The sequence below is a fragment of the Pezoporus flaviventris genome, unplaced genomic scaffold, assembly GCF_033815535.1.
Source record: "Pezoporus flaviventris isolate CSIRO_AGI_PZ_B2104156 unplaced genomic scaffold, CSIRO_AGI_Pfla_v1 ptg000002l, whole genome shotgun sequence".
Classification (NCBI taxonomy): domain Eukaryota; kingdom Metazoa; phylum Chordata; class Aves; order Psittaciformes; family Psittacidae; genus Pezoporus; species Pezoporus flaviventris.
This window is the reverse complement of record NW_026892550.1, coordinates 24,431,399-24,449,056: the sequence shown is the minus strand read 5'-3', so window position 1 is coordinate 24,449,056 and position 17,658 is coordinate 24,431,399. Positions and strand designations below refer to the sequence as shown.

Here is a 17,658-nt window from a genome sequence, read left to right as displayed (position 1 = left end):
GAAAATACAGGTGTTTAAAAACTCAGCCAGTCATCTTCCCTCTCTCCCTTCCTGTTCAGGAGGGTTGTGATGAAGAATGCCAAGAAAGACCCCTTTATTCACTCCTCTGCACATGTTACATAACACTGTGCAGGATTGCTGCTGTTCTTGTTGCTTTAGGTTACCACGAGAATGTTTATGGACTAAATTTGCTACTTCAGAATACTAACATAATCTTACACCAGAGACAACTACGATTCAAAGGATTATCCTCTCTAAAGTAAATTTTGTGACAGACATAAACAAAAACAAAAGAAAAAGGGAGAGAAGAAACTGGTTTCTACTTTTCAGAGAAAAGAAGATAACCAATAACCACAGGACTCACCTACAGCTAATGTCATTGCCTTTAGCTTACTTCGCACCAGTCTGACCAGGACACTCTTCTGCAGTGGCGTGGCTCTGCAGCAGACTACAGCCCGACATTTTTCTGTGAGTTCCAAGAAAATATTCTGTAGGCTGTCATGAAGGACATGCTCCAAAGTCCTTCCATCAATAACAAGGCCTGCACTGAACCCTGGAGATTGGGTGGAGAGAGTTGCAGAGACATTCCCAAGTTTCTGACCGGGGTGTTTTTTAGAAGTATTCTTCTGGATGCCTTCTAAAATTTTGCTCATCGTCAAGGCACAGGCATCCTAATTAAAGACAAGAGTAAGGCAACTTATTAAATTACTGTTTGGATTCTGGCTCCCTTTCCAATTTATGAAATACATAGGGACAAAAAGTCAGATGCTGCCCTTGTGTAGCATTTCACTTGAATACAGAAAGGCTTAGACATGAGTTGAAGAACTCTTTAAAATCACAAAGGATGCAGTCTGTGGTTAATAAAAGGGCCTGTGATTTAACTTTGCTAAGTAGGTTGCATTGGGTATTGTACTAGAAGGGAAAAAACTGAAGCAAATCAGAAAATGTTTGTAAGACTAGCAGAAAAAAGAAAGATATTAAGGATTCTGCAAAATAAATACAGCTTTGATAGAAGACTTTTGCTCTCTACACTTCTTTTGTCTGGCATGCAAAGCCAAAAGTGCATTTCAAATCAGATTACAGGTGAGCTGCAATGAATTACTGAAGAACTGGCCTTGTGGAATTTTTTACTTCATCACAATCAATATAAGATGGCCAAAAGATTCTTGGCATCAATATATGCAATTTGCATGCTATATGCTACAGAAGAAATTACATGTTCTTAAATCTTCTTATTTTCCTTTGAAATGTAACAGTATCAAATACTGCGTATTTTTTATTTCAAAGCTTAGTTAGAGGGAGGATGAGCACTTCCGCAAAAGGGACTCAGTTCTTACTGTTAAGACACTCTGTCTCTGTAGTAAAAAAGGAAGAAAAAAGTGTTAGCAAAAATCAAACCCCAAGCTTTTCTCAAACATAACTGGACTAAAAATCCTTTCTTTTTCACTTTATTTTCCCCACAGTTACCACCTGCCATGCTACCTTTTATGGCAGATACAAACTGAATTTCTAAAGTAACATATAAGCAGAGAAGAAAAGAAATACAAAAGGTCTTGGAAGAAGCTGCCAGTCCTTTAGAGAAGTCTCAGTTTTCATGTTTCTGCTCTGAGATGGGACATTTCATTCCTTGGATTACCAGTTACAGTTAGTAATTTCTTTCTTAAGAACCCTCAAATTGATAAAAAACAAGATTTGAAAAACTGCTGGTTATACGCATCCACAAGAGAACGCAACAATCAAACAGGATGAATCTTGCCTCCCAAAACAGCAGCAGTTTTAAGCACTCTATCAATGACTTGAATTACTGGGTGGTGGGGAGAAGGCAGCTTTTCTCTGATAAAATTGTTGGCAGATTAGTTTTCTTAAATGATTTACAATGTAGTTTCATGGGACAATTCTTTGTACATTCATGCAAGACAAGCAGGGCTGAGGGAATATTCTACACAAAGAAATATGAAACTTAATACAACAGAATTTATATGACCATAACTCTTACATTGCTAATATGCTGTAAGTCACAGTCACCTGAAATCTGTAGTTAGAGAGAACAGCAGAATCATTTAGGTTGGAAGAAAACCTTTAAGATCATGGAGTCCAACTATTAAGCCAGCACTGCCAAGTCCACCACTAAACCATATCCCTAAGCACCGTATCTACATGTTTTTTAAATACCTCCAGGGATGGTGTCTCAGTCACATCCCTGGGCAGCCTGTTCCAATGCTTGACCAACCTTCTAGTGAAGCAATTTCTCCTAATATCCAAACTAAACCTCCCTTGATGCAACTTGAGGTCATGTCAACTCTCTAACCACCCACAAAAACAAATGAAGCAGTTTATTCAATTAAAATAGTTAAGCATAATTTATGGACTGTATACAAAGAAACCAATGATACATATATATAAAGGATGCAATATTTTACCCGCAAGGCAGCAAACTGCCAGTTTTCCAGTATTTTCATCTTCCAGGAAATCATGCTGTGTTCAGTTGGTTGGGAAATTATTTTTCTGTACTGCCCTGTGATACAGCCTGGCTGAATTTTTCAGTGGAGAAAAAACAAAACAAACCAACACATAACATGAAGAAAAGTGTAATTTTCTACTCACCTTATTCTGTGCTTTGAGAGTGAAGATTCTGTCATCTGGTTCCAGCAGTTTACAAGCATAGGCAATGCTGACAGCTGTCTCTCTCTTGTCACCTGTCAGCATCCATATTTTTATTCCTGCTTTCCGTAAGGCTTGTATTGTGCCCGGAACACCCTCCTGCAGGCGATCTTCAATGCCGGTGGCACCTTAATTTCGACAAAGATTAGTGCTACTGTATTTTCAAAACCAAAGTACTGCAAGAGTGACAGGACAAGATGGTCCTCTGCATGTATTCACATCCCAAAACAAGACACCCTACTGGGATATGCTTGGGAATGTCTCCCTTTCACATCTTTCTGTCCCAGAGCTCATCACATGTGAGGCTGTTGACACACACACTGGCTACAGCCTTGGGGACCTCCAACTCTTCAGAAGACCCTTTTACGCCAACTTTTCTTGTTCTCACAATTGTTACATTCCCCAATGGCTGTGAGACACAGACCCCCACGATTCTCATGACAAATATACTCCATTATTCTCAGTCCCTCCCATCTCAGACTGCCCCAAAACTTCTTTCATGTATCACCTCAATCCTTCCTATCCCAAGACCCACTTCCTTATCCTCAACTCTGCTCCCCAAGCTGAATTCTGTGTACCTCTTGTCCCAAGACCTCACCTTTTTCCACACCAAAATCCCTTCTTCCTATGTCATGGTTTTGCACACTGCTGCAAAGATCTTACATTCATCATCAGGTTTCCCTGCTCATTGCTGCAGTACCCGCTGTCATAGGTCCTTCCAATTCATAGTACTAAGCTCTATGTTTGCCTTTCCTCCTGCCTGCACTGCCAACGTTGACATGTTCTTCCACAGGGAGGAAACACCTGCTCTAATACACAACCATTAGAGGTTAAAGAAAGACTTTCAACAAAAAAAATACAGACACTTTAAGAAAGATGTCCTTTTTTTCTGCTGTGCACAGCAGGCAAAACTGTGTCCCTGAAACCAGCTTAACAAAGTCTTCTGTTCTGGTAAAAATGGGTAACACAACATGAGCACAAACCAGAACCAACTCTGAAAAGCTGCAGTGCCAGTGATTTACTATTGTACAGGACATTTTCATCGCTTTTTCACAACACAAATGGTACTAAATCATAACCAGAAGACATGCTTTGTCTTGTGAGATTCTCAGGCTAAGAGAGTTTCTCAGAAAGAAACTTCAGACAGTTGCAGCTAGGTTCATTCTGAAAGACAAACAATAAAAAAATTCAAAGCAAAATTTTCCCTCCTGGCATGTTTCTAGTGCGGGCCTGTAGCCAGCAATCTGAATACAAAGCACTGCCATATGAGGATGGGTAAGAACCAAAAGGTCAACCAAATTTCTGATGCTTTAGCAATTTCTTCTTTAAGTAGCTGCCAACACTGCACAGAACTCATGGCCTGAGGTCACTGGGAAGAAAAAAAAAAAACCACCAGGTCCTTGCTCTGCACTCTACTTGCATTTTGATGCAAGTAAACAAAAGTGACAGAAAAGAAACTGGGATCTATTTGATGCAAACTGCTTCGAGAGGCACTGTCAGGCACTGGGGGAAGAAAGAAAACTGTTATTTCAACTTGGGCAGTCTATACGCTTAACTCTCCCTTCCTTTTCATACTAAAAACATTTATGGCATCTGCACTGAGCAGATGTAGCACAGAATGGAGTTACACCTTTCCACACAACAGAATCTGTCTCTCTTCAGCTTCTAGCATGAGCTGCCTTTACCATCCCAATAAGTCAGTCAGATCTTTGCATTTTGTTTCCCAAATGTTATTTGCTGGGCACTCCTGTGGAGCTATTATCTCATACTGCCTGCAGTTTACCTTTTACACATCTGAACTGAATGTTTTTCATTTTGTCTTGGCCTCTGCATTTCTGCACAGCTGAATGACCACCAGAGGAATGGCTCCTGAAGAAGCATTCCTGACTTCTTATCTCCATGTTATTACAAGAGGACACAGCACAAGCATACTTGCTAAGCCAGAAATGCAACAGTGATGGAAAACATGCCCAGAAGTGGGATCCCTGCGTATGTTTGCCCAGGCAGGCCTTTGGTTTATTACTATCATTTCTCGTGCTTATTATGATGACACTTAAAAAAATCTGATAAGCACAAAAAAAGAAACCAAATAAAAAAAAAATTAATAAAACTTCACCCTTTACAAACAACAGAACACTTGCTGTCTTCAGTGTGTTTTACAGCTAGTACAAAGTTACCAGGAAGATTCATGGAAATTCAGGAATGACAATAAATTCTAGGCCCACAGAAAGCTAACTGAGGTTAGCAAGTAAATGCCAGTTATGAATACCATAAGCAGTCTCCTGGGAGTTATAGCAATCTCTACCTACCGAGCAAAGTTAGTTTGGTCTCAAGCCTGATGGCAGATTCAAGCAGCAGCTCCTCCCTATTGTCAATACTGGTTTCTGCTAAAAAATGGTGATTTAACCACTCTGCATATTCTGCGTCACTCATCGCCTGCAGAGGGAGAGAAAACATCCAGCATGTATCTATACTGTGTTTTCAAAGGCACCTTGGTGTCCTCACAGTTACTTTGCTGTCTTAAATGCACCAATATGTTCATGGATTTAGTATGATGTCCATAGCGTAAGATTACTTTGCCAGGCTTTACAAACCAGGTTACTCACTGGCACCCTGCAGGTTCCTGGAGCTGCCCAACAGACTTCCATTTAGATGAAAAGTAGGCAGGCCAACGAGCATAGTATACTCCTCCCTACTGCTCTCTAATTGCGCATTTCACAGAGCCACAGAATCACTGTATAGCTGTGTACAAATTGATGACTCTACAGCTATACAGCAAGTACTTTCACTTCCCATAAGGCTTTGTAAAGAAGTTTCTTACCTGTTTCAATCCCTATCAAATTTTGCATCTGAGCAGCTTTGAATTTAAAATGGAACCTCAAAACAAGACCTAAGTTTTGCATCCTGAGCTTATAACACCGCAAACTGTTTGTGAAACCAAATAAACTAGGTCTGGCTTAATTTGTCTGGGTCTAGAATTCCAACCAGTGGCAACTTTCACTCAGGACTCCGGAATTAAAACCAGGGGTTTGACAACCCCTGTCTTAGAATTAAGATATTAAGCTGCTTGGCATCCTATGCTGACAACAACTATGACAAGCTAACAGAAGTCAGGAACTGATTCAGGTCAGCTTACAAATTTCTCCTATATAGAACATGAGGATAAACAAAGAGTGGCAATGGAACCATCTGCTTAGAAACAGTGTCTGCTCCACTGGACCACTCGGATTGGTCACAGACATTCCTAAAAATATGTATTAAAAGGATTACCTTCTTAGCGATACACAGAGTGCGTAGTCCTCTTCTGGCATAGTCATCCAAATGCTTCTGAGTTCTCTCTTTAATCTTCTTTTGTTCCATTTCTGAATTATTACTATCTATTACCACACAAAAAGCAGAGAAAGCAACTTAAATATGCATTCTTAGGCTAAATCAATTTGATGATTGGACCACTCGGGGGATAAAGAACTGGCTGGGTGGCCGCACACAGAGTTGTGGTCAATGGCTCAATGTCCGGCTGGAGACCAGTAACGAGTGGTGTCCCTCAGGGATCGGTGTTGGGACCACTCTTGTTTAACATCTTCGTCGCTGACATGGACAGTGGGATTGAGTGCACCCTCAGCAAGTTTGCTGATGACACCAAGCTGTGTGGTTTGGTTGATACGCTGGAGGGAAGGAATGCCATCCAGAGGGACCTTGACACACTTGTGAGGTGGGCTGATGCCAACCTCATGAAGTTTAACCATGCCAAGTGCAAGGTCCTACACCTGGGTTGGAGCAATCCCAGGCACAGCTACAGGTTGGGCAGAGAAGAGATTCAGAGCAGCCCTGTGGAGAAGGACTTGGGGGTGCTGGCTGATGAGAAAATGAACATGGGCCGGCAGTGTGCGCTTGCAGCCCAGAAAGCCAACCATATCCTGGGCTGCATCAAAAGGAGTGTGACCAGCAGGTTGAAGGAGGTGATCCTGCCCCTCTACTCTGCTCTTATGACACCTCACCTGGAGTATTGTGTGCAGTTCTGGTGTCCTCAACATAAAAAGGACATGGAACTGTTGGAACAAGTCCAGAGGAGGGCCATGAGGATGATCAGGGGGCTGGAGCACCTCCCATATGAAGACAGGCTGAGGAAGTTGGGACTGTTCAGCCTGGAGAAGAGAAGGCTGCATGGAGACCTCATAGCAGCCTTCCAGTATCTGAAGGGGGCCTATAGGGATGCTGGAGAGGGACTCTTCATTAGAGACTGTAGTGATAGTACAAGGGGTAACGGGTTAAAACTTAAACAGGGGAAGTTTAGGTTGGATATAAGGAGGAAATTCTTTCCTGTTAGGGTGGTGAGGCACTGGAATGGGTTGCCCAGGGAGGTTGTGAATGCTCCATCCCTGGCAGTGTTCAAGACCAGGTTGGACGAGGCCTTGGGTGATATGATTTAGCGTGAGGTGTTCCTGCCCATGGCAGGGGGGTTGGAACTAGATGATCTTAAGGTCCTTTCCAACCCTAACTATTCTATGATTCTATGATTCTATAAATTAAGCAGAAAATGTTGAAGGTCTACATAAGTTTTTAAAATACCAAAATATTACCAGAATTTATTTTACCTGTGAAAGTATCTTCATGTTTGTACAATGTACTGTGGGTTTATCTATAGAGAGCAGCTGGCACCAGCAGTGATGGAGAACCTATCTGGTACTGATACATCTTTGGATGCTAGTAGTATATGTCAAAACATATAGTGGGAGGGAGCTAAAAGGGCAGTCATAGAAAAGCTTTTTTTAAAATAACTGTTAAGGGGTGGGCTATTCAGACATGTAGAAGTTAGGTTCCAAGTCTACCTTGAGAATCTAAGTAAGGAAAGGCACCTCAAGACATAAAATTACCCCCCTAGTAAGATGATGGATTTTGAAGGTACCATTTCTGCCCCCCGGCCTACAGCAGCTTTTTGTCTAGACTTCAGAAGGCTAATGTTGGCTGAGTTAAAATCCACCCTTGGAACTGGAAATACCCGTCTTCCTTACCGAGATCAGCCAGCCACGGAACATACAAACCAAACTCCCTTTCGCAAAAAGCAAGCCTTTAAAAATTAATTCCTTTATACTAATTTCCAAACCATAAAAAGATCCCCAAACACCTGGAACATCTTATGAACTTAAGTATATTTAGGTATTTACTTCTAACATACACAGATAATGTTTTCTTTTTACTGCCTTCAGTTAAAAATCAATGACTGTTCACTAGTGTATGAGCAAATCAGTTAATGCTTAAACATGGTGCATCCCTGCAGTAGCCCATTCAAAAAATGTTTACCCCTAAAAATAGGGCCCGTGAGGAGGCACCACACACTTTGCAGGTATTATTATTACACCTAGAAACATAGAAATAGTAATCAAAGGAAAAAAAAACCCACCTCAAAAAGCACTGATTGATGACATCTGCTACTGATACCTCTCTCAAACAGCTCAGAAACACTAACACTGGCAAAGACTACAAAGTATTCCACTCTAATAAACACCTCTTGCTGCACAGCAGATGCCACCTATTCAAGCAGGTGGCCTTACTTTGTAACTGGAAATACTTCAGACCCCCTCGAAAGGGTCTGCTTAGACACAGCTAAATTATCTGAATAACAGCTGCTTCTCTCTTCTTAGTTTCCACACCAGCACACAGCACAAACATATTTAGGGGACAAGCAATAAGACCTTTCTGGGTTCCCTATAAGGAACTATTCACAGAAAATAGCTCTGCTTGGTTACTTGTCTCTTCTCATGAACCTGGCCACCTGTTCAACTGTACTGAAGAACGATAAAGGTGAGAGAATAATTAAAAGTTCTGTACATACCTTCAGATGCAGTTCTCAATAAATCCATCATGACTGAGTCTGCACCTTTTGTATACACCATCACTTTTTTGGAGACTGGATGCCGAACCACCACTGACATCCTTTTCCGCACTGAATCAAAAGGCAGGATATGCAAAAGCTGAAACGTTAAAGATCCCAGACCTGCAAAGTCCACAGTTACTTGACCTGGAGTCCTAGACTGTAAAATACATCTATAAGCCCTAGCAGCATGAACTAAGGCAGCTTCATCTGGACTTTCAGCTTCATAACAAAGTTTAAGTAAGGGAGACAATTCAATAGATGACGTAGCACTGTTGTATTCACAGCCAGCAGCTACATTCACCATATCTAATTCTTGAGGCACTTGTGAATTTTCTGGGCTATCCATATTATGAAGCTCATCAGCCCTTTGAGCAGCTTCCTCCAAAGCAGGTGAAGCCATTTTCATTCTGAAAACAGACAGTTTGCTCACAAAACTAGTGGGGCTTTCAGATGATGACTCCTTCACACTTGGAAGCGGGGAAGAACTTAGTCTCCGGACTGACAACCTCTGGAACATCTGCCGGATTTCCTCAAGTGATTTAATAGGCATCCTACCCAGACAAGACAGTCTCATCTGGAACAAACAGTTAGAGAAAGCATTTATGTTAAATTCTTTGTATTTTACTAAATTGAAGAAGGATAGCTTACAAACTATGTATGTTTCTTAATGAATGTACTATTTTAAAATTTACCATGAGTTTGACTGTTTGTATTGAAGATGGCCAGCTCAATTAAACATATAACCATGTGAGTACACTAAACAGTTCTGGAAGAGCTTCATTATTCCAACCAAAAGAATTATAAAATACTTCAGATCTGAAAATTGTATGCATTCAAAGTTTGATTCGTGACTCCTCTTTAGAACTATTTCAGTAATGAAAGCAGTAGTATAACATAACTTTTAAAACTTGTGGCAAATGGAAATAAACACTTTCATTCTTGCTCTGAATTAGCAAGATATTTGTGAAGAATAAAGCAATTCCATACCTCCCACAGTAACTAGCTAAAAAAAAATACAATACCTTGTATCAATATTTTTTTAATATCTGAATTTAAAACAACAGACAGTTCCTTTCTCATCGATGTTACAAAACAATTGGTTTACTGTTTCTCAGAACAGGCAGTTAACAGCTCAGAAACAAGGCATACAAGCTTGTTATTACAATTTCATTACTGGGTAAGAGTTAAGACTGAATTATCATCAGGAAGCATGTTCTCCTTTGCCCCTGAAAAGCATAAAGCAAGGACAGACTCTGGCTTCAGTTCTACCACAGCTGCACACAATTTGTAACGTGTCTGCACCCAGCATCATGGAAACAGAGACTATGAACATCCTTTCATTCCCTCTTCCTAAGGAAATACTGAAAACTTCTGCTGCCTTGATCTCTTTAATGTCATTTCCCAAGAACTCAGAAACTTCATGCCACATTGCCCCTCCCAACCTACCTACTAGTACCTGGAGATTATCTCCCCTGCTAGCAAGTCATCCAGAAATATGATTCTCAAAAAAACAAGAACTTCACCTGTATTTTTTCTGTACCATCTTTAAGGAATGACTGATTAGTAACTATGAAACACAGCTGCCCATTCCACACATGGGCCTGTAGGCTGCCTGTTACGCTGCCTGTTTCTGGGAATGCCTGGAAGCACACTAAAATACCAATCTCCCTTATACATAGGAGGTATTTTATACTCCACAGGATACCTTTTGGGAACATCTCCAGCCACGGTTGTATGTTCACTGCCTAGATGGACACCAAAATCAAAGTCAATGAATGGAAATAACCAGGGGATGGGGGGAAGAAAATCAAAGCTAAACTTGGGAATTATCCTGCAGCAACAAAACCAAAATTGCTAAAAAATAGGCTTATGAAAATCCCATCCTGAAAAAAAAAAAATAAATAAATTGAAAAAGATATTCATGCCTTTAAAAAACTGTTAGGTTGCGTGCTCTGAAAACAAAAGGTCTCAGAATACTTAAACACACCCCAGACCATTAAACCAGGACAGTCTAGCAAATGCACTGTACACTCAAAATGAGACCACTTTATGCCATACTGCAGAGCATTTTTATTTCAGATTATTACATACATGAAACTTGACCTTCCATACTTTTGCTGAAACTCTATTTGAATAGTGAGGGAACAAGTAAGACCGTTCTCAATTTCAATATTCTGGGAGTCTTCTGATTATTCTCATCTTTCAGCCAATAATAACCTATTTCTAAAGGTAACCTGAGTGTTAGGGTACTCTAAAAGGAAGCTGTGCACATCTCTAGAAAAACATAACTAGAACATAGAAAAAAAACACAACTTCAATTTAATCTCAAAATTTGTCTTGTAAAAGTTACGAACTGTCTATACGCAGAAGCAGAAATACTGAAGCCAAGTTTTATTGCTTCTGAAAAATGCTACCAGCATTATATTACATATTAACTGATAGCACTTTGTGGGTTTACAGTAATGCCCGTCTTTCTAAGAGGACAAACCAATAGAAGAGAAAAGGGTCATTTTTTAAATGTCAGATAATTGTTTTTTCCTTTTGTAATCAACCCAGAAGGAGCTAATTTCTTTATGAATATAGCCAGATAGCCAAAAATAAGACCTTGTTACCTTCTGACGTGGCTGACTGGGAACTGAAACTACCACAGTATTACAGATTGCCAGAGCAAGAAAGAAGTCAGTGATGTACATTGTCTCCAGAGATAACTTGCTGTTAGCTTCTGACTGATCACAGGAATGAGAAGAAATTTGACTGAACTTCTTCAACAATTGTGTGTCTGGTATAACATCTGTTTCCTATTGATGAAATGAACAAAACTGTCCATTAGGTTATAAATTTAATCTTAGTCTCTAGAGGTTAAATCAGTTACAGATGAAATAGAGTAACACTCTGGTGTCTTCACTGCCTTCTATTAGCCCACTGAAAATTGTAAACTTCATGCCCAGACAGGTAAACAGTAAAGCCATAGTTCACAGACACTTCAACTGAGATTAAGTATGATGAATTAGACATCTTCAGGTAGAGAAGCTGAGTTTTTACCTCTACAACTTCCAATAAATATTGTTCATCCAGGTATTTCCCATTAAAACCAGAAAATGTTAGAAATCTCTTAAAAAAAATTAAAAACTGTTTTTTAAGATGAAGTTGGTCATTTTAGCCAGAGTGATCATGCACTCACAGCCGCAAGAACTAAAGCATACACCTTCATGACCCAACAAATATCTGTGCAAATAAGATGCTGCCAAGCAATCATGGGAGGCTCTGGTTTCGATCAAGAGGGAAAGGATTTCTTAAATGGTAAAAAGATATTCCTTCATAAGTTACTTCAGAAATTCAGTATCAAAACCTACAGGTTTTACTTACAATGGGACTGCTGAAAGCAATGTGTCCTGAAGGGGGAGCATCACCTGCTCCATCTTCCCTTCCTAATGCAGAATGACTACCAGACAACAAAGACTTTCTGTTCAAAGGTTCATTCACAGCTCTGCAGTCGTGCCCCTGCCATTTTGACATATGCATCGAAGAGCCATACTGATGATCAGCTGAATCTTCATCCTCTGAATCCATCTCTTGATAGGATTCCAGCCTTTTTGCTATGGAAAGGGAAACAAAATTGTTGTTCCATGAGCAAGAAGAAACTTGTCTAAAACACTGCTTGGAGGTTCAGGAAACAAATTTTTAAAGTAAGAGTTTAGTAAACAGTTATTTATAAAAAACAAAATCCATAATAAACCCCCAGGCTGACTTTCTGTTTGAGACACTGCACTTCAAGAACCATCCTTCTGGATTCTAGAGTGAACCCAGAAGATGGAGCAAGAATGATCAGGGTTCTAGACAACACAATCTGCACGGAAACAGTAAAATAAGCTGGAGTTACACAGCCTCCAGAAGGGCACATTGATGGGAGCCAAATAATAGTCTTCAAGTACATGAAGGGCAATTGCAAGAGAAATTTTTTTTATACAGGCTGTGGATAATAATAGCCCTAGATTGTGACAGACTCAGGCCAGTTCAGTTCAAACTCTGTCAGAGAACATGTGACATACTAGAACAGAATGCCTGAAAAAACACTGAACAGGACTTCACCGGAGGTTCTGAAGGAACAAACAAACAAAAGAATTCGTAAAGAATGACAGCAACAACTCTGCCTTAGCCCAGAGAAAAGGGGCCAGATTACCTACTGATAAATTTTACAATTTATTTGATGATTGATCAGGATTGTATGCCAGTGGCTTGGTACGTACAGCTGCTAGAAGGAACTCACTGAAACAATCGTTTCTATATTGGGCACCCCCTCACACACACACACACACACACACACACACACACACACATTTCCTGAGTACTTAATTGAAAAGAAGGTTTAAATAATAAAACTTCATATTGATATGTCTAACACCTTTGCATCAAAGATATAAATGCAGTTCTCTGCCTCACAAATCTAGCTAGGAAGATCAGTGGTATAAAGAACCTCTGTACCAAATGGAAACATCGCCTACACTATCATGCACTTGTTAACAACATACTGAAGTGCTTGCACTGGAGTTCTGGGATAGCGCTGGACCACATGAAAGAGGTTGCAATCTCAAACCAGACAGCACTGGATCAGTGTACACTCTTCAGCTTTCAAGTTTTTACCTGTCATTGTGAAAATAGGATGCAATGAACATAAACTAGCAGTTCAAGGTCTGCATCCACAGACAGCACGGAAGAACTGTTCTGAGAGGTGTGCATTGCCTATATATTTCATTAAAGTGTGATTATAAACAATGGCATTTTAGGAAAAAAAACAGTATTAACATACAGACATCTGCAACAACACTAATTCCCTATTTTTTTCTTATTTAAAGTGGCAGCTACTTTACATGAAAGAAGTGATCAGTGGGATATTATTCTCTTTTATATGAATAGGAAACCTATTCACAGTTGTGTCTCCAGCTCTGGTGCTCAAAATGAGATGGAAATAGGTTTATTATATCGCTCATGAGTCCTTTGCCTCCCAGCCAAAGCCCACAAGCTCAGCTATGTTCAGGAAATGAGCTATCAGGTTTTCTAGCCTGTTAAGTTCTCTTTATTTCCTGCTTTATTCTGTTTCTAGAACATAAATGAAAGTCTCTTGCCCCTCTTCCTGCTTGTTCTGGGTTCGGCTTAAACAACAACACTGCTATTCTGATGAGTCCAGGAAAGCAGGGAGACCAGAGCTTCCTTGGCAGGCCATGTCCTTCAGGGGACATGTCAACATGGATTTAATAACCCATTTATTAAAAAGATAGGTGGGAATGTAAAAAACTGGCTCTCGACAACTACCAAATACAATATCCCACATGTGCTATTGATATCTTTTACAAGAAAGCAGCAACAGTGACTTAGTACGTGTTTGTAGAGGCAGGTTTGGACAACACATGCCCATTCTGCTTTCTTTCCAGGCTGTTGAGAAGCCTGCATGCTCTCTCTGAAGTAACATTTGTGGACCTCTTAATAACAGCACACTGCTCTGCTGCCATGGTCCAAGAGGTACATGTTACATTACACAGAACTGCCCGGGGGGACCTATATGGAGGATTATACTGAATCACAGTCATTGCTGTTGTGTACTTCCCCGCTGCACACTGCTTTACTTTGGGCAATACAGATATCAATACAGAAATATATATATAGATTAAGTGGCTTGTATGCAAAAGACTGTACTGTCTTGCAATGCAACTCTTACCATACGTAGCAGGAGCCTTGCAAATAGCAGCTTTATGCAACTGAACAAATGTTAAACAGAACTGAAACACAGGACCTCCAACATTTTTCAAACTGATTTCCAGGGCTCACATAATTTCTGTGTTTGAAAAAAGCACATGCTTACCCTCCAGGTAAAAGACAGGGCTCTGAAAATATATTCTACTTTTTATTTAAGTTGTTCATTCACTAAGTTCAAAACTCGAAAATACTTCTTCTCACTGTGCTGTTGTCATCCTTCCCAGTACAACTATGCAAAGCCAAAGAACCACCTGGACATGCAGACCTTAAGATTTTCAAAGTATGTGCAGAAATTACTGCAAAATGGTCTGGAACCGCTTGCTCCTGCGACACAACAGAAGGGCTGAACTGATTCATGCTGTGACCAGCAGGGTGTGCCTTTTGCTCGCAGCTGTGGGGAGCTCTACCTAGCAGCAAAACCACCAAAACCCCAAGGGGGAGCTTCATACACAGCTGTGCTGCGTGCGGCTGCCTGTCAGCACCTCACCTTTGATCTCCTATGGAATATTTACATTGCCCACCAGCAAAATAGTAAATGTCCGTAGCCACAATACTTATATAAAGTAAGAGAAATAAAAACTTTGTGGTTCTATCTAATTAATAAAATAGATAATGCAATCAAAGACTTCATGTCACTCTGCTCAATTTTCTCTTTTGCCTTTTTGGATCTTCTCTGGGCTAGTAGAAAGGTTTAAGTGGGCTCTCACGAAATGTATATTGAAAGATGCTACACTATTAGACAATGAGGAAGCAACTATCCCGAAACACTGCTTGTTGGCTTTTTGGCTATCAATAAACAGCTGTTTGAGATGTAAGTAAGAATACAACAGTCATTATTTTTGATGGAGGTATTTAACACGTACACTTACTTGCTTGACTTGTACTTAAACATTACTGTTAAAGCTCTAACTTTTCACTTATTTTATTTGCGTTACTCTATCCTAAAGGGCAACAGCATGTTAAATTGGAGCCTTAAGATACACTACATAAAGGTAGTGTATCTGTCGCAGCCAACAGATATCTGAACCTTAAAATGTTAGGTAAGCATTGGCATTGTAGTTAACAAAAAAAAAAAATTTGGAAGGAAAGACTAGATAGGTATTTTCCAATGTTCTGGGTTCTGAATAATGCAAGGAGAGAAGCAAAACACAGTAGGCATGACTTCTACAGTGAGTAAAGAATGTTGTTTGTGGTATCAAACACATTGGCTGTAAAGCAACACCTTACATCAAGCCTTCAAGTCTTGTAACACACTATATATGAAGGGATCTAAATAATGGGAAAAGCTGCATGGCTATTAGTAGGATCAGTCTAAATTCTTATTTTCTGTGAGTGTGTAGTGCGATGTAAACCTCATAAAGTCCACTGGACCCTATCAACACTTTCAGCTTCTCAGAAGAGAGAAATGACTCATTGTGAACACAGGCTTAATGTCTTACCATTTTCCTCATGGCAATACTCCTGTCCTGCAATGCTGCATCTCCGAAAAACCATCTTATTTTCAGTGAGTGTTCCAGTCTTGTCAGAGAAGATATACTGAATCTGGCCAAGGTCTTCAGCAATATTCAGTGCTCGACACTGAATTGTTGAGTCTGTTTTCTCATGGTAAAAATCAATGTCATTCTGTATTAAATAAATTTGTCCCAATTTGACAATTTCAATTGAAACATAGAGAGAAATTGGGATCAAGACCTACCAAAACAAAACATGGGGATTAAACAAAACCAAACTCTTTGGTGAGTTACAAACATGAAGTAGCTCTGCTGAAGCTGAAGAGTTACATCAAGGATATGAATGAGATCAGAATATGACCAACAAGCAGACCAAAGTTACCTGTAATAAGATGATCATCGTCCAGAACACATTGAATGCTGCTAATGTTGGAGGAATCAATTTCCCATCTGGCTCAGGGATGGTAAAAAAAGGTATTTCCGAATACCTACTTAACCAAATTCCATGGCCTTGAAAATAGGAACAAGATAAAGTGAGTCAGTTGTATGTAAACTGTATAACAATTCAGGGTCATAGTGTTAGCTGTTATATTCTGCAGCTCTTACTTCGCTTTTAAAGTACCATTTTATCTCCTGATTTTTTCCTCAGCAGGAACCCCATTAAAATTAAGTAAGTATCAATGCACATCTGAATAAATACTTTACATGCATTTCTATCAACAGGACATCTATACAGCATATCTCAGAACTAAAGGAATACTAACTACACTTGATAAACACTGTTTTTTTTTCTGCAGAAAAACCTCTGACAATTAATTGTATTATCCTTGCCTGTCCAGGTTTTAGTTAACATGTGAACACATCATCATTAAGTGTAGTCTGAAGAAGTTTTTTTAGACATGCTTAAACACCTTTTTGATTTGTCATAAAAGTTAGTCTGTTTAGATTTACTCAAGCTCGCTATTTAATCGATCCATAGAATACCAAGTCCTTACAACTCAAGTCACACTAGGCCTCTCTCCGCAATGCTGTACATACGTCTCATGTTACCTGAAAAATCCTAAAAGCAAGTAGGAGTTTTGCTGAGCTATTAGTGACAGAAAAGACAAATCAACCAGAGGAAAAAAGACATCAATTGGAGGAACAGGTTCCAGACTCCTAAATTCACACCACACTCCAGATTAAACATGACAACATGAACTAAAACCTGGCAGCATCCCCAGCTGCTAGAGAATAATGCTTGGATAAAGGCAGCTTCTAAAATGTGTGGTTAAAATGAATCAGCCCCAAAATAAATACCAAGCGCTAAAGGCTGTGAGAGGAAAACAGGAGTTTGCTGATTCTTACTTACCTATTGCACCAGTTAAACACATCAAAATTAGAAGCAGAACACACCAAAGGATATCAGTGTTCACTTTTCTTTCCAATTTACTGCGCTTATAATGAGGCCCACTGTTATTCAGCATGGCTTTGGTTTCATGACCTGTAACCACAAAACAGGTTGAAATTTTCTAATAGCAGCTATCAGAACCACAAGTTCTTTGCATTTCTAAACGTCTGAGAAATGAGAGCACAAATCGGAACTGAGAGTGTTAAAGCCTGAGTCCAGCCAAAGGCAGCTGTAGCTAGAAATGTTAAGAATGCATATCTGGATTAAGTTTGTTTCTATTTTAACAATGTAAAGAACTGATACATCTGATTATTCATGGAGAGCACGTAATTCTATCTTTTCTGCAAAGCAGCCTGTGAAAGCCAGTGTGGTTCACTAACCTGCATATACCACTATGCCTACAACAGCTTCTGTGTTTCTTACTGTGCATCCTCGAAGCAGTAAGTTTTCCTTGCTGAGGCCCACTCGATCCTTGTTTGAATGCTCACTGAAGAAAAAAAAAAGTACATTATTTCAGCTCTATCAATTAC

At 39.8% G+C, this 17,658-nt stretch overlaps 1 protein-coding gene and 1 long non-coding RNA gene across 3 annotated transcripts in view; both read right to left on the bottom strand.

The window, feature by feature from the left end:
- The window catches only part of LOC133278828 (uncharacterized), a 73,063-nt gene that overhangs the window by 11,873 nt on the left and 43,532 nt on the right, over positions 1-17,658 (bottom strand). The window lies entirely within an intron of this gene.
- The window catches only part of ATP10D (ATPase phospholipid transporting 10D (putative)), a 53,280-nt gene that overhangs the window by 9,055 nt on the left and 26,567 nt on the right, over positions 1-17,658 (bottom strand). For both annotated transcript variants that reach the window (XM_061471950.1, XM_061471958.1), the window contains 11 exons: positions 17,509-17,615; positions 17,090-17,221; positions 16,121-16,248; positions 15,727-15,979; positions 11,903-12,132; positions 11,149-11,334; positions 8,495-9,110; positions 5,932-6,038; positions 4,971-5,097; positions 2,605-2,789; positions 365-671 (listed from right to left, as the gene is read on the bottom strand). In XM_061471950.1, coding sequence (XP_061327934.1) covers positions 365-671; positions 2,605-2,789; positions 4,971-5,097; positions 5,932-6,038; positions 8,495-9,110; positions 11,149-11,334; positions 11,903-12,132; positions 15,727-15,979; positions 16,121-16,248; positions 17,090-17,221; positions 17,509-17,615 — 2,378 coding nt within the window. The remainder of the gene's footprint in view (positions 1-364; positions 672-2,604; positions 2,790-4,970; positions 5,098-5,931; positions 6,039-8,494; positions 9,111-11,148; positions 11,335-11,902; positions 12,133-15,726; positions 15,980-16,120; positions 16,249-17,089; positions 17,222-17,508; positions 17,616-17,658) is intronic.